General features: G+C 49.3%; 1 protein-coding gene across 1 annotated transcript; it reads right to left on the bottom strand.

The window, feature by feature from the left end:
* Positions 1-2,334: 2,334 nt before the first annotated feature.
* Positions 2,335-14,027, bottom strand: rnf150a (ring finger protein 150a). Its single transcript, XM_047044882.1, has 7 exons — positions 13,153-14,027; positions 10,445-10,695; positions 9,408-9,479; positions 8,953-9,026; positions 8,767-8,863; positions 7,722-7,911; positions 2,335-4,758 (listed from the first exon to the last, which is right to left on the bottom strand). The coding sequence occupies exons 1-7, from the start codon at positions 13,598-13,600 to the stop codon at positions 4,682-4,684; spliced, it is 1,209 nt and encodes a 402-aa protein (XP_046900838.1). The 5' UTR covers positions 13,601-14,027; the 3' UTR covers positions 2,335-4,681.
* Between the last annotated feature and the right edge of the window lie 81 nt (positions 14,028-14,108).

The following is a 14,108-nucleotide window of genomic DNA, read 5'->3' as shown; positions in this document are numbered from 1 at the left end:
CCTTTATTTTTGCTGTAGACTGAAAACATTTGGGCTTGACATCAAACGATGAATGTGAAACCAGAGATCAACGTTTCAGCTTTTATTTCCAGGTATTTACATCAGGATCTGATGCACAAATTAGAAAATATCACCTTTTTGTTCGAACCCACCCATTTGTCACGTGAGCAAAAGTATTGGAACATGTGACTGACAGGTGTGTTTTGTTGCCCAGGTGTGTCCTATTACATACATTATTCAATCAATAAATACCACTGAATGTCTACACTCAGGTTCAGATTGGGTAAGATAGGTTTTGTCTATGCAGACTGTATTCAGAGGTGAAAACAACATGAAAACCAGAGCGCTGTCTTTGGGTGAAAAACAAGCAATTGTGAGTCTTAGAGAAGATGGAAAATCAATCAGAGCCATTGCAGAAACATTGGCCATAGCCAGTACAACCATTTGGAATGTCCTGAAGAAGAAGAAAACTACTGGTGTACTAAGTAACAGACGTCGAACAGGTAGACCAAGGAAAACATCAGCAGTTGATGACAGAAACATTGTGAGAGCTGTAAAGAAAGACCCTAAAACAACTGTTAGTGAGATCAGCAACAACCTCCAGATGGCAGGAGTGAAGGTATCACTATCTACTGTTCGCAGAAGACTTCATGAACAAAAGTACAAGGGCTACACCAGAAGATGCAAACCACTCATTAGCAAGAAGAATAGGAAGGCCAGGCTGGAATTTGCCAAAAAGTACAGAGATGAACCTCAAAAATTCTGGGACAAAGTTTTATGGACTGATGAGACAAAGATTAACTTTTACCAAAGTGATGGAAAGGCTAAAGTTTGGAGAAAGAAAGGAACTGCTCATGATCCCAAACACACAAGCTCATCTGTGAAACACGGTGGAGGTAATGTCATGGCTTGGGCTTGCATGGCTTCTTCTGGGACGGGCTCATTAATCTTCATTGAGGATGTAACACATGATGGCAGCAGCAAAATGAACTCGGAAGTCTACAGAAACATTTTGTCTGCCAATTTAAGGAAAGATGCAACCAAACTGATTGGCAGAGCCTTCATCATGCAGCAAGATAACGACCCAAAACACACTGCCAAAACAACAAAGGAGTTCATCAGGGGCAAGAAATGGAAGGTATTAGACTGGCCAAGTCAATCTCCAGACTTAAACCCTATAGAGCATGCATTTTACCTGCTTAAGAGGAGACTGAAGGGAGGAACCCCACAAAACAAACAACAACTGAAAGAGGCTGCAGTGAAAGCCTGGGAAAGCATCAAAAAGGAAGAATGCAAAAGTTTGGTGACGTCAATGGGTCACAGACTTGCTGCAGTTATTGAAAGCAAAGGATTTGCAACTAAATATTAAGTCTTATTCACTTAAATATGTTTTAAGTATATCTGTTCCAATACTTTTGATCACATGACAAATGGGTGGATTCAAACAAAATGTGATATTTTCTTAGTTGTGCATCAGATCCTGATGTAAATACCTGGAAATAAAAGCTGAAACGTTGATCTCTGGTCTCACGTTCATTATTTGATGTCAAGCCCAAATGTTTTCAGTCTACAGCAAAAATAAAGGAATTCGCCTCACTGTTCCAATACTTTTGGAGGGCACTGTACCTGGCGTATAAAGCAGATTGTGATTCTGATAGATGACTTAGGGCTTCTCTTCACACCTCCTCGTCCTGAGTACATGTTTCTATGGAAACCAAAGATCAATTTCTAACCCCGACAAAATATAAATAATAAATATGAAGCTTTTAATCTAGCCTAGCTGATCTCTGTCACTAGCCTAGCTGATCTCTGTCACTAGCCTAGCTGATCTCTGTCACTAGCCTAGCTGATCTCTGTCACTAGCCTAGCTGATCTCTGTCACTAGCCTAGCTGATCTCTGTCACTAGCCTAGCTGATCTCTGACACTAGCCTAGCTGATCTCTGTCACTAGCCTAGCTGATCTCTGTCACTAGCCTAGCTGATCTCTGTCACTAGCCTAGCTGGGGTCTGGACAGCAGTGGCAGAATCTCTGACACTAGTTTCTTCACTGTGCTAAATGGGGCAAACCTTCAGAACCACTATGTTGATGTTTAATGGAAGAAAAAAAAACATTCAGACAGATATTAGAAATCTATCATGAGCACCCTCTCAGGTAAACAATACAATAGGTGCTAGTCGGTAATGTCTAATGTTTGGTAGTAGAAGACTAGATATGTTGGCCATTCATTCTGTTATTCTTCACTGACTGGCGAGGAGAGGGGGAGTGTGGGTAATAATGTGCTTTTAATGCAGTTGCTAGGTGACAAGCTAACGGGCTAACTAACTGTCTGTCTGGCTGGCTAACAAACTGTCTAGCTGGCTAATTAACTTTCTGTCTGGCTAACTAACTAACTGGTTGGCTAACTGGCTTGCTTAAAGAATGTCTAACTTCTTGGCTGGCTGTTGAAATAAGGGAAAAAATAAATAAATGTACAGTACTTCAATAACAAGAACATACCATTAACACATGTCCTAGCAACAGATCTCCTAGCAACATACAATCCTGTGGACAGGAGAACAGGTAAGAACCAGATACCATGGTTCAAGCGTTCTGTAATGTAAATTTAACTGAAATTACATCATGGGAATTTATAAAAAATAATCTCAATAAAAAAACATATTAAAACAAATATATATATAAAACAAATGAACTAGGGGTAAATAATCTTGTCAATTGAGTATCTCATCAGGAGATTCTTTAAATTGACAAACTATATTTTTAATTACCCTACTCGTCATCTGTAAACATAATCCTCCATTATCTAATTTTTCCTTTTTTTTTATATAAATAAATGTATTTTTATACTAAAAAGTCAATCATTGGTTGTTTTTATTCCGTATCCAGTAACCGACTGTTGAACATTCTGGACTCAAAATGGCCGACACACAACCTGTTTCCTCTAAAGGCATCTGGCTATTGATGCCACCAACGTGCTCTGAATTCAAATCAACTTCAGGCCAATTCAACCTTAATTTGTAAACTTCAATGTGCTATTGACCATCAAACCAATAGTAAACTTAGTCAGACAAATTGACTACACGCAAGCTAGCATGTCTGCTAACACTATGTTAGCACCAGCAAACAGGACAAGGGTAGCTTATCTATTGCAAAGCGGACAAACTCAACAGAAGCAACCATAACGAATAATCCTGTTCTGTAAAAATAGTTTAAACGACGAAAACAGCCTTTTTACAAACAGCACAAGAGCTTGTTTCGACAGGGGAGGTTTCTGGCGGGTCAATGGCTTGTCCACGTGGATACAGTCATGGTACCTCTGGTCCTCATGCTAGTGTCCCCTGCTAGTGTCCCCTGCTAGTGTCCCCTGCTAGCGTCCCCTGCTAGTGTCCCCTGCTAGTGTCCCTGCAAGTGTCCCCTGCTAGTGTCCCTGCTAGTGTCCCCTTCTAGCGTCCCCTGCTAGCGTCCCCTGCTAGTGTCCCCTGCTAGTGTCCCTGCTAGTGTCCCTGCTAGCGTCCCCTGCTAGTGTCCCTGCTAGCGTCCCCTGCTAGCGTCCCCTGCTAGTGTCCCTTTCTAGTGTCCCCTGCTAGCGTCCCCTGCTAGCGTCCCCTGCTAGCGTCCCCTGCTAGTGTCCCTTTCTAGTGTCCCCTGCTAGTGTCCCCTGCTAGTGTCCCCTTCTAGTGTCCCTGCTAGCGTCCCCTGCTAGTGTCCCTTTCTAGTGTCCCCTGCTAGTGTCCCCTGCTAGTGTCCCCTTATAGTGTCCCTGCTAGCGTCCCCTGCTAGTGTCCCCTGCTAGTGTCCCTTTCTGGTGTCCCCTGGTAGTGTCCCTGCTAGTGTGTGTGGAGGGTTTGTGCTTATGAAGCGTGTAGTCGTAGCTGACATCATGCCCAGCCTCGGTCGCCCGAGCGATTGTCGGCAGGCCTGAGCTGGAGATGAGGCCTTCTAACATCGTGTCCAGTTGTGCCGAAAACCAGTTGTGCACCAAAACATGTTTGTGGTGAACACTTCTAACATGTTTGTGGTGAACACTTCTATCACTTCTAACATGGATACAAATATGATGCCTGACACCTGTTCAGCAGAGGTTAACTTGTGTTAGTAAAGTTTAGCTTTAAAACACAGGCGTGACAATGATTTGGGAGTTCGCCATTTGGAATTGATAAGAATGCTGGTGGGAACACACACATACCGGATGTAAACTCCTACAGAACACAACTGGATCAATCACTTTATCAATGTCTACATGGGTCTTCCTCTGGGGTTAGTAAAGCCAGGTGGATTGGCCCTCGGTGTGTGTTACTGTTCTTGCGAACGTTGGCAGTGATCTTGTACAGACAAATCTGGAACGGTCACGGTTTCCATGGCGCTTAACATGTGAGGTCGCCACGGCGACAAATGGTAAACTACAAGCCCCGCCCATGGGAGCGAACACTGGAGCAGGGGTTGGGCTGCTTGATTTCCCTGGCAAACCCACTGAGGGGGGTGGGGGAGGAGGGAGGGGTATTGCAGGTCGCGTGTGGGTGGCCCACTCTGGCAGCATGGAGGAACCTCTGTGTTGGTGGGTGTTGCAGTGGGGACAGAGAGGGAGTGTTGCGCTGGGAGGGTCAGCTGCTCCACGCCCCAAAGCTGCCCCTCCGGAACCTCGTTTCCACAGCGACCCGTGACTTCTGCCTGGCTGGGATTAGCTCATGACTTGACCTGGTGACCCTGCAGCTGAATGGACACGCCCACCTCTGCCACTATGAGGGATCTGTCTGAATCACCTGCAACAGAGAGAGACAGGAGCAACTGGTCAGTACCTGGTCAACCTTGACACAAAATGGACGCCCCATGCATAAGGCAAGGATAGGGGCCACTGATCAGCAACAAGGCATTAAATGGCCTCCCCCACACTCCCACAGCCTCCCTCACACTCCCACAGCCTCCCTCACACTCCCACAGCCTCCCCCACACTCCCACAGCCTCCCTCACACTCCCACAGCCTCCCCCACACTCCCACAGCCTCCCTCACACTCCCACAGCCTCCCCCACACTCCCACAGCCTCCCCCACACTCCCACAGCCTCCCCCACACTCCCACAGCGCTAGCCTCGTTAAAAGGGCTTGCTCCAGACCGCCAGTAGCGGCCGCGGCTTGCATGCGGCGGCCATCGAGGGCCTCTTCAGTCCCTGACAGCAGCTCACGCCTGCGAGGCCTCGTCCCGCTGTGACGGATCACCGACACGGCTCATTCCTCACTCTGACAGACCCAGGCCCTTGCTACACCAGCAGCGGCCGTCCGGCGAGACCACCGACGTCGTTCATCTCACTGCTGTCAGGAGGAGACGGGCGCTCGCAACAAAAGCCTCGTTATCTCCGGGGTTAATTACAGACACGGGACGACAACAACAACGGCACAGAAGACAACGAGGCTGTGAAGGAGCCAGCGAGAGCCACTGCTGCTGACATACTCTGTATGTTTGCAGCAAGTGGCTTGTTGTGAAACAACAGGAAATCCATCAGCCGTTTAGGATTCAGCATAATGGAGGACAAAGACTACTGGCTCACAAAGCACTGCTACAATCAGGATCTTCAGTTGCTTCTATGACAGAAATGATTTAAATAAAGGCATCCCCACAGCGTAAAGACAGAGGAAGCACTTTCGGCTGCCATCAGCCTCATTAGGACAGAGGAAAGATTAGCAACAGCCTCGCAGGTGAACGCAGAGAGAGAGAGAGAGTGGAGGGAGAGAAGGAAGAAGGAGAAAGAGGAGGATAGGGGAGGGAGGAAGGTAGTAAGGAGAGAAGAGGGAGGGGCAGTGGGAGGGAGGGAAAGAAAAAAAGAGGAAAGAGAGGGAGTGAGAGAGAGAGCAAGGAGAAAGAGAGAGAGAGAAAGAGAGAGAGATAGAGAGAATGCTGACATATGACAGATGATGTTAAAACTGCGGTGGCTCCTCATTGTCTTGGTTACATAGAAATCAGAGGGTGAGGCAGTTCGTCTGTGTGTCTGTGTGTGTGTCAGTGTTTCCTAAAAGGTCTAGGTAACAGCAGGAGTGCTGGTCAAGCTGGTCAATCATGCTCCAAATGATGCCAGCTGCTATTCACTGAGGAGGACTTGATAGATGGTCGTCGGTCTGCCAACGCTGAACCAGGTCGTCACCCGGAATCCAGTCTCCATGACGGCCAACAGCGAGTTTCCCGGTCCCATCCAACGTCTATAAAGCCGAACAATGGATTTTGGTGTTTCAAAACCCATTGACACTGTATGACTATGTTTAGCTTGTGTTCTGCTCCTCTCTCTTACCAACCGTCTCTGGAGGAGGGGATCCCTCTCTGAATTGCTCCTCCCAAGGTTTCTTCCATTTTTTCTCCCGGTGGGAGTTTTTCTGGGAGTTTTTCCTTGTCTTCCTTGAGGGTTTAGGTTGGTTGAGGGGCAGTTCTATGGGCGCATGTGAAGCCCTCTGTGACATGCTTGCGTGTAAAAAGGGCTATACAAATAAATTTGATTTGATTTGATAGATACAGAGAGACATATAGAGAGAGGGTGGAGAGGGAGAAAGAAAGGGGGGGAGAGAGAGAGAGAGGGGGTGGGAGGGGGGGTAATTATGACGTGAGAAAGAGCAAGATAGGAGAGAAAGAGAGGGAGCAGAACGCAACTTCTCTGCCGGTTTTACCTGGCGCACACCAACCCTGCTCCCTCCTCCCTGTGTACTGATATCTAATCCTGGGTACGAGTGGAGAGATCAGTGTGGATCAGCCCTGTTCTCTGGGCAGCAACGTTTCGTAAGCTAAACCTCACAAAGGTAAACACTTCAGGGAGAAGTATGGAGATGGGAGAACTTGTTTTACTGCCCGGGACAGCATCGTTGACAGGCTACTGTCAAGCTTGTACAAGGCTAATGTACAAGCTTGTGACAAATTGCCCCTGTGTGTCGCTACCACGCCAGAAGTTACGACTCAGCAATATGCTGTGCAGCGCAAAAATTCCCCTTCCCCTGCCCCCCCCTTCAGATCCCAGTAAGACCTGGATCCTTCCCCCGCCCCCCCCCCTTCAGAACCCAGTAAGACCTGGATCCTTCCCCTGCCCCCCCCTTCAGAACCCAGTAAGACCTGGATCTTTCCCCTGCCCCCCCCCCCTTCAGACCTGGATCCTTCCCCTGCCCCCCCCTTCAGACCTGGATCCTGGCAGAGCAGGATGAGCAGGGGAAGCAGGTAGGCCAGGCAGGTGTGAGAGAGATGTTGTGCTGCAGGTATACAGGGACAGGTTCTGCAAGTACACAGGCTCAGGTTCTGCAGGTACACAGGTACAGGTTCTGCAGGTACAGGTTCTGCAGGTACACAGGTACAGGTTCTGCAGGTACAGGCTCTGCAGGTACACAGGTACAGGCTCTGCAGGTACAGGTTCTGCAGGTACGAAGGGACAGGTTCTGCAAGGACAGGTTCTGCAGGTACAAAGGGACAGGTTCTGCAGGGACAGGTTCTGCAGGTACACAGGGACAGGTTCTGCAGGTACGAAGGGACAGGTTCTGCAGGGACAGGTTCTGCAGGTTCACAGGGACAGGTTCTGCAGGTACAGGTTCTGCAGGTACAGGTTCTGCAAGTACAGGTTTTGCAGGTACACAGGGACAGGTTCTGCAGGAGTTGACGCGATGTGAGCTGTGTGATCTGGGAGAGAGCTAGCTAGCTGCAGGATAAATGTCCCTCCCTCCCCTCCTCTCTGTCCCTCCCCTCCCCTCTCTTCCATACTCACTCCTAGAGATGTGTTGTGCTTCCAGGGCCCCCCCCGCCTCCCCCTCAGTCTCCGGCTCCCTCCCCACCGGGTCCAGCACCACGGAGCTGTTGTTCACCGTCACATCGCTGGCGCCTGTGGCGGCGTTGGTGGGCGGGCCCAGGGACGTCTCGTAGTCCGGGGGAATCTCGTCCAGGCAGTCTGCGTTAGACTGCGGAGGACAACACGAAGGCTGGTCTGACCCCTCTGACCATGTTAACCATGCTAGCTGCCCCCCACATCCCTGTTAACCATGCTAGCTGCCCCCTACATCCATGTTAACCATGCTAGCTGCCCCCCCACATCCCTGTTAACCATGCTAGCTGCCCCCCACATCCATGTTAACCATGCTAGCTGCCCCCCACATCCCTGTTAACCATGCTAGCTGCCCCCCACATCCATGTTAACCATGCTAGCTGCCCCCCACATCCCTGTTAACCATGCTAGCTGCCACCCACATCCCTGTTAACCATGCTAGCTGCCCCCTACATCCCTGTTAACCATGCTAGCTGCCCCCCACATCCATGTTAACCATGTTAGCTGCCACCCACATCCATGTTAACCATGCTAGCTGCCCCCTACATCCATGTTAACCATGCTAGCTGCCCTCTGCATCCATGTTAACCATGCTAGCTGCCACCCACATCCATGTTAACCATGCTAGCTGCCCCCTACATCCATGTTAACCATGCTAGCTGCCCCCCGCATCCATGTTAACCATGCTAGCTGCCACCCACATCAATGTTAACCATGTTAGCTGCCCCCCACATCCCTGTTAACCATGCTAGCTGCCCCCTGCATCCATGTTAACCATGCTAACTGCCCCCCACATCCCTGTTAACCATGCTAGCTGCCCCCCACATCCCTGTTAACCATGCTAGCTGCCCCCTACATCCATGTTGCTGCCCCCCACATCCCTTACATGTCAACAGGACTAACCGGACTAATCATCAAACCAGTAACTGTCCTAGCCGAGCTAGAGGACTACAGCTGTGTAGTCCTGAGGTGATCCCTGACCCCTGCTCACCGGGATCCCCAGGGCCTTCAGGATGTTTGTCTTACACATGGGACACGTCCGGTGCTCCAGAAGCCAGGGGTCCACACAGTGCTTGTGGAACACATGCCTGGTGACACACACACACAGATCAATACAGGAAATCCTTCTGGGGTGATAATCCCGGTGATGGATGTGTCCCAGCAGCGCCAGGCTGACCTGCAGGGTAGGACACGGACCAGGTCATTAGCTCTGTAGCCCTCGATGCACACCGCACAGTCCGACTCTGTCTCCTGCAACACACAGGACAGAACACCAGGTCTTTTTCTAAGAGCCTGACAAGGTCATTATCTCTGAGGTCCACTCTGAGGTCAGTTATCAATCACGTCGGCATGTGTACGCAACAGGCTGCTCCTGTGAAACATGTCAGGACGTGTGTCGTCTGGAAACCTGGCAACCCCCAGTTGTCTGGAAACCCCCGACCGACTGGCCAAACTGTTAGAGGAGTCTCTCTGGTTGATGATTCAGAAGCACATTTGATGACAAGCCTGAGAATAATGACTTCTACACCCACTTGTTTATAAAAGCAGTTATTCTATTGTCAATATGATCAGAGCTACATTAGTGCAGTTTACTGCCCAAACACAAGAATAGTTAAGGTGAAATAAAAATACCTCATCTCCCTTCCTCACAGTCCGAACCTGCAGCTTGCTGATGGCCTTCTTAGCAGCATCTCCCAGACGCCTCTGAAAACACAATACAATAGCAATAGAGGGATAAGAGGACACCAACCTGGCAACCCATGGGAGAGAAACGTGAGGAGTCAAACTGAAGAACCGTGCGGTGGAAGGTGAAGCTGTCCTCTAAACATGATCATGATTAGCAGATGGTTATAAATCAAATGTGCCTTCAATTTGTGATTCAATAATAGACCAGTAGGGTGTAGGAGAGAGAGGGACCAGTATGGTGTAGGAGAGAGAGACCAGTAGGGTGTAGGAGAGAGAAGGACCAGTAGGGTGTAGGAGAGAGAGGGACCAGTAGGGTGTAGGAGGGAGAGAGACCAGTATGGTGTAGGAGAGAGAGACCAGTAGGGTGTAGGAGAGAGACCAATATGGTGTAGGAGAGAGAGACCAGTAGGGTGTAGGAGAGAGAGACCAGTAGGGTGTAGGAGAGAGAGAGACCAGTATGGTGTAGGAGAGAGAGACCAGTAGGGTGTAGGAGAGAGAGAGACCAGTATGGTGTAGGAGGGAGAGAGATCAGTATGGTGTAGGAGAGAGACCAGTAGGGTGTAGGAGAGAGAGACCAGTAGGGTGTTAGAGAGACCAGTATGGTGTTGAAGAGAGAGGGACCAGTAGGGTGTAGGAGAGAGAGACCAGTAGGGTGTAGGAGAGAAGGATCAGTAGGGTGTAGGAGAGAGAGGGACCAGTAGGGTGTAGGAGAGAGAAGGACCAGTAGGGTGTAGGAGAGAGAGGGACCAGTAGGGTGTAGGAGAGAGAGACCAGTAGCGTGTAGGAGAGAGAAGGACCAGTAGGGTGTAGGAGAGAGAGACCAGTAGGGTGTAGGATGGAGAAAGACCAGTAGGGTGTAGGAGGGAGAGAGACCAGTATGGTGTAGGAAAGAAAGACCAGTATGGTGTAGGAGAGAGAGACCAGTATGGTGTAGGACCTGCTGTGTGTGCGTGTGTGCGTGGACCTGCTGTGTGTGCGTGTACCTGGTTGCGGTCGCGAGCGTTGGCGTATCTGAACCTCTGGATGTAGTAGAAGACGAGCCAGGCGAGGGAGATGATCATCAGCACGATGAACGAGATGGACACGAACACCACCGACGTCCTGCTCACGTACTTCTGCAGGTTACGCGTTCCTATGGTGATGTGCATGGTTACCGTGACGTTCCGCTCCAGCAGGGCGGCGACCTCGCGACCTTTAGGCTCCGGGATCATGATGGCGACCACGTCTCCCGTACCTGAGGGTGGACACGCACACAGACAGAAGGGTGAGGTGAAGCTCCTAGCAGAGAGGGATGATTGGCTCGGTGTTTCAGTGAAACCAAACGACACACCATTAACCCTAACCCTACAGAAACATTAACTTAAAACTAACAACACTATAGTCTGTTTATATTCAGAGGCGACAGCAAAGAGTCTGACTGAAGAGACTGAAAGTGTGTGTGTGTGTTTGTCCGTCTATAGTCTCTAGGGCAGCCCGCCAGACACACGGCCTTCTGGGATACCCTTGCTCACCAAGCAGAAGTAGAGCCAAGACTGTTCCATTACCGTGCCCTGGGGGAACCACCCCGAGATGGGGAGAGAGAGATGGAGAGAAAGAGATAAACAGAGATGGAGAGATGGAGGGAGGGAGATATGGCAGGGTGGTAGTGGCTAAATGTATGCACGTAAGAGAGGCTGATAGTGGAAAACGTTAAAGATTTCCAGGTAAACAGGGACAGAATTGTTTTGTTGCTGAACGATGTTATCATGTTGCCTGGATACTGTGCAGACAGCCTCAGGTTCGAGAGGTCTTCAGCTGAGCTTCAGACTCAAGGTTTAAGTGGCCATGGCCATCTGGGTATGTGTGTGGTGTGTGTATGTGGTCCCTCAAAATGGACAAAGATTAATACGGACAGAATAAAAATTCTCTCTCCAGTTGGGTCCGATATCTCCTTGATAGCATGCCTTGCTAACCAGGCGACTGAAGACAGCTTCGATCCCTGATCCTTCACTCCTATTCTGCACAATGCAAACAACACCCACCAGGATAGCTGCTGTTTGCTCTGTGAACATACAGAAATATATGGAGTAATATTGACCTGGCCAGACTCAGGGCTAACCAGGACAGAGAATTCTCCTCTTGTAGAAATACTGCAAGATGATGCAAGCCGGAGGGAACAGGGTGTGTGTGTGCAAACACTCAGTTTTTGAGGTGTGCGCTAAGCTAACTCCTTCAGTGCTGAGCACAGTTTTAGCGAGCAGACAGGGCTGTACCATCAGTCTAGCTGAGGGTCATGTAGCTGGTTAGCAACACTGATTAGCATGACATAGACCAACAGACCAGCCTCCCCTACAGCTAAAATGAGCCCTAGACATGACAGTTAGATGTAGTGTGTGGTAACTATGCCACAACTGAAGCATGAGTTTTCAAGCCTAAGGGGCTAAAGGCTGGCAGATCTCTGGAGTCCCCAGACACTGGGAGCCCCCGGCTGGTCCATGGGCTCAAAGCAAGGGACAAATCAACTCCTCTCTCTCTCTCCACCTCCTCCATCATTTTGATCTCAGCCAATCTCTTTCTCCGTCTGTGCCCCTGTCTATCCTCCCCCTACCCCTCTTGTCCCTCACCTCCTCCCCCTCTTCCCCCCTGTCCTCCTTCATCTGCTCATCTGGGTGTGAGTTGTGGCTGGAAGCAGGCCAGCAGTTCCCAGAAATAGCTTTTCATCTTTCAGGAGGTAACGAAGGATGGCCCTGTCCCCCCACGCCAGTCTGACGGGCTGGGATGGTGATTTGGGGGGGGGGGGGGGGGGGGGGGGGGGGATCAGCAGACACAGTAAGATCATTGGTCGCTTCATCCTGTCCGTTCAGCTCCAGTAAGGCAGGTTGCGTCAGGTCGCGTCAGGCAGTGTTTTGTTGACAGAGTGAACGATGCAGGTTTCTCTCTGGTGTGACACTGAGCCAGTAAGTCCAGTGATCAGTACTACAGTTCCTAGCCACATCCATCTTTACACATGAGGACCTATGATAGGATGGGATTGTCACTTGTTTTTCTGTTGTTGACTGTTTTGTATTTTGTTTTACTCTGTTTTCTATTGTGTTAAAAAAAAAAAATTGAATCTGTTTTTGTGCTTTTGTTCGGCACCTCGGTCAGCCTTGCTGTGTTTTGAGTGCGCTTTATAAATAAAATGTACTTACTTACTTACTTACTTTAACACCTCATGAGGAAAAAATGCATTAAAAATGGTTGCCACAGTCATCGTCTTTCTCCCTCTCCCTCCTAGAGACACCAGTTACCTCTGCTCTGGAGAGACCTGCTCTATAGAGACACCAGGGATGGGAATAGCTTGCAGGCCTACACACAGTTTTATGGTGGTTTACTGTTTAACACAGTGATTACATGTAGTCAAGTTACACATAGACACATACATACATTCCTACAGGTGGTAGTTTTCTGATGGCTGATCTATTGCTTAATTCAAAATGAAAATGTTCCTTTCAAACGTCTACTCAACAAAGGACCATTGTACGCTGAATAAAGTGTTTGATTTCCAGGAACTTGCCTTTCTTGGCCAGAGCAGAGATGGCCACCAAGGCAATAGGTTGGGCCGCTGAACCACAGCACCACGATTACAGAGAAGCCTAGCTACCTACCCGTAGCACCTTCTCCAATTGTAACATATAGTCCTGTGTTGACGGGTCATGTCACAGTCTCTTACCTGCATGGGGCATCGTTATGGTGTCGTTGGCGTTACTGGAGCCCACGTTATAAATTATCACTGCAGACGCGTTGCGGTTGGCGGCGTTGCGAATTTTATCCCGGTACGTGCAATTGCCTGCAGAAATCAAGGCTACCCATGCACCGCCGTGGACAGGTACCGGGAATTTCACGTTCGGGTCACACGCTTGTCTCTCGTGAGACGGCATCAACACGAACCCACGAGATTCTTTCTTTGGGGAATGCTCCCCGTAACGGCCACATTCAGTCTTCTCCGTTTTTATTTCTGAAGTCACTGGGTCCAGGTAAGTGATGTTTACGAATGCTGTGTACCATTCTTCTTTTTCCGCCACCGTGAAGTCCAGGCTCAACAAATGGACGAAACAGAAGGACAGCAGCCACGTCGAAAGGGCCAGACTGCGGCATGCCTGAATAAGGGACACTGCCATGGTTCGGGGTCGGCAACTGCTCCCTCTCCAACTCCTCAATTTCTGTCTGTCTCAGTCTAGGAAAGCTCCGCTTCGCTTGTCACAGCGAGACGGCGATGCCAATCCTTGAGAGGTTTAATAAATGAAGGATAATTGGCTGCCTTAAGAACTAACCGTTTACCGGGCCATTGTCAATACTTTGCGAGAGTTGGTTGTGGTCAGGCGCCAGTTGCACTACTATGTCGAAGTCTCGGCTGTCTAGTCAAACTGACAGGGAGGTGCGGTCCTGCAATGTTGTTTTTGGTCGATCGTGACGAGCAGTCTGTAGGGTAAATTATGGGTCCCTCAAATTGTGTTATTTTTTCTCCCGTTGAGAGGGGTTTATCATTCTAGCTATTCATTCGGATTAGAGTGCGAAACTCCACCCACTTGGGCTACACAGGATTACATTGCGTGTTTATAAAACCGTACACTTGACATGGGCGGGGTTCACGAAGATAGACGAGGGTAGCCGAACCTTTGTTTGGGT

This window comes from Hypomesus transpacificus, chromosome 22 (genome assembly GCF_021917145.1).
Source record: "Hypomesus transpacificus isolate Combined female chromosome 22, fHypTra1, whole genome shotgun sequence".
In the NCBI taxonomy this organism is placed as follows: Eukaryota; Metazoa; Chordata; class Actinopteri; order Osmeriformes; family Osmeridae; genus Hypomesus; species Hypomesus transpacificus.
Note: the sequence above shows the minus strand (reverse complement) of the source record. Positions and strands in the feature narration are given on the sequence as shown.

Coding starts and splice junctions, on each gene's coding strand:
- rnf150a (XM_047044882.1), bottom strand. CDS start 13,600: ATGGCAGTGTCCCTTATTCAGGCATGCCGCAGTCTGGCCCTTTCGACG. Junction 10,696..13,152: donor CATAACGATGCCCCATGCAG/GTAAGAGACTGT, acceptor GTCCACCCTCAG/GTACGGGAGACGTGGTCGCC. Junction 8,864..8,952: donor GTCCGTGTCCTACCCTGCAG/GTCAGCCTGGCG, acceptor GTGTGTCACCAG/GCATGTGTTCCACAAGCACT.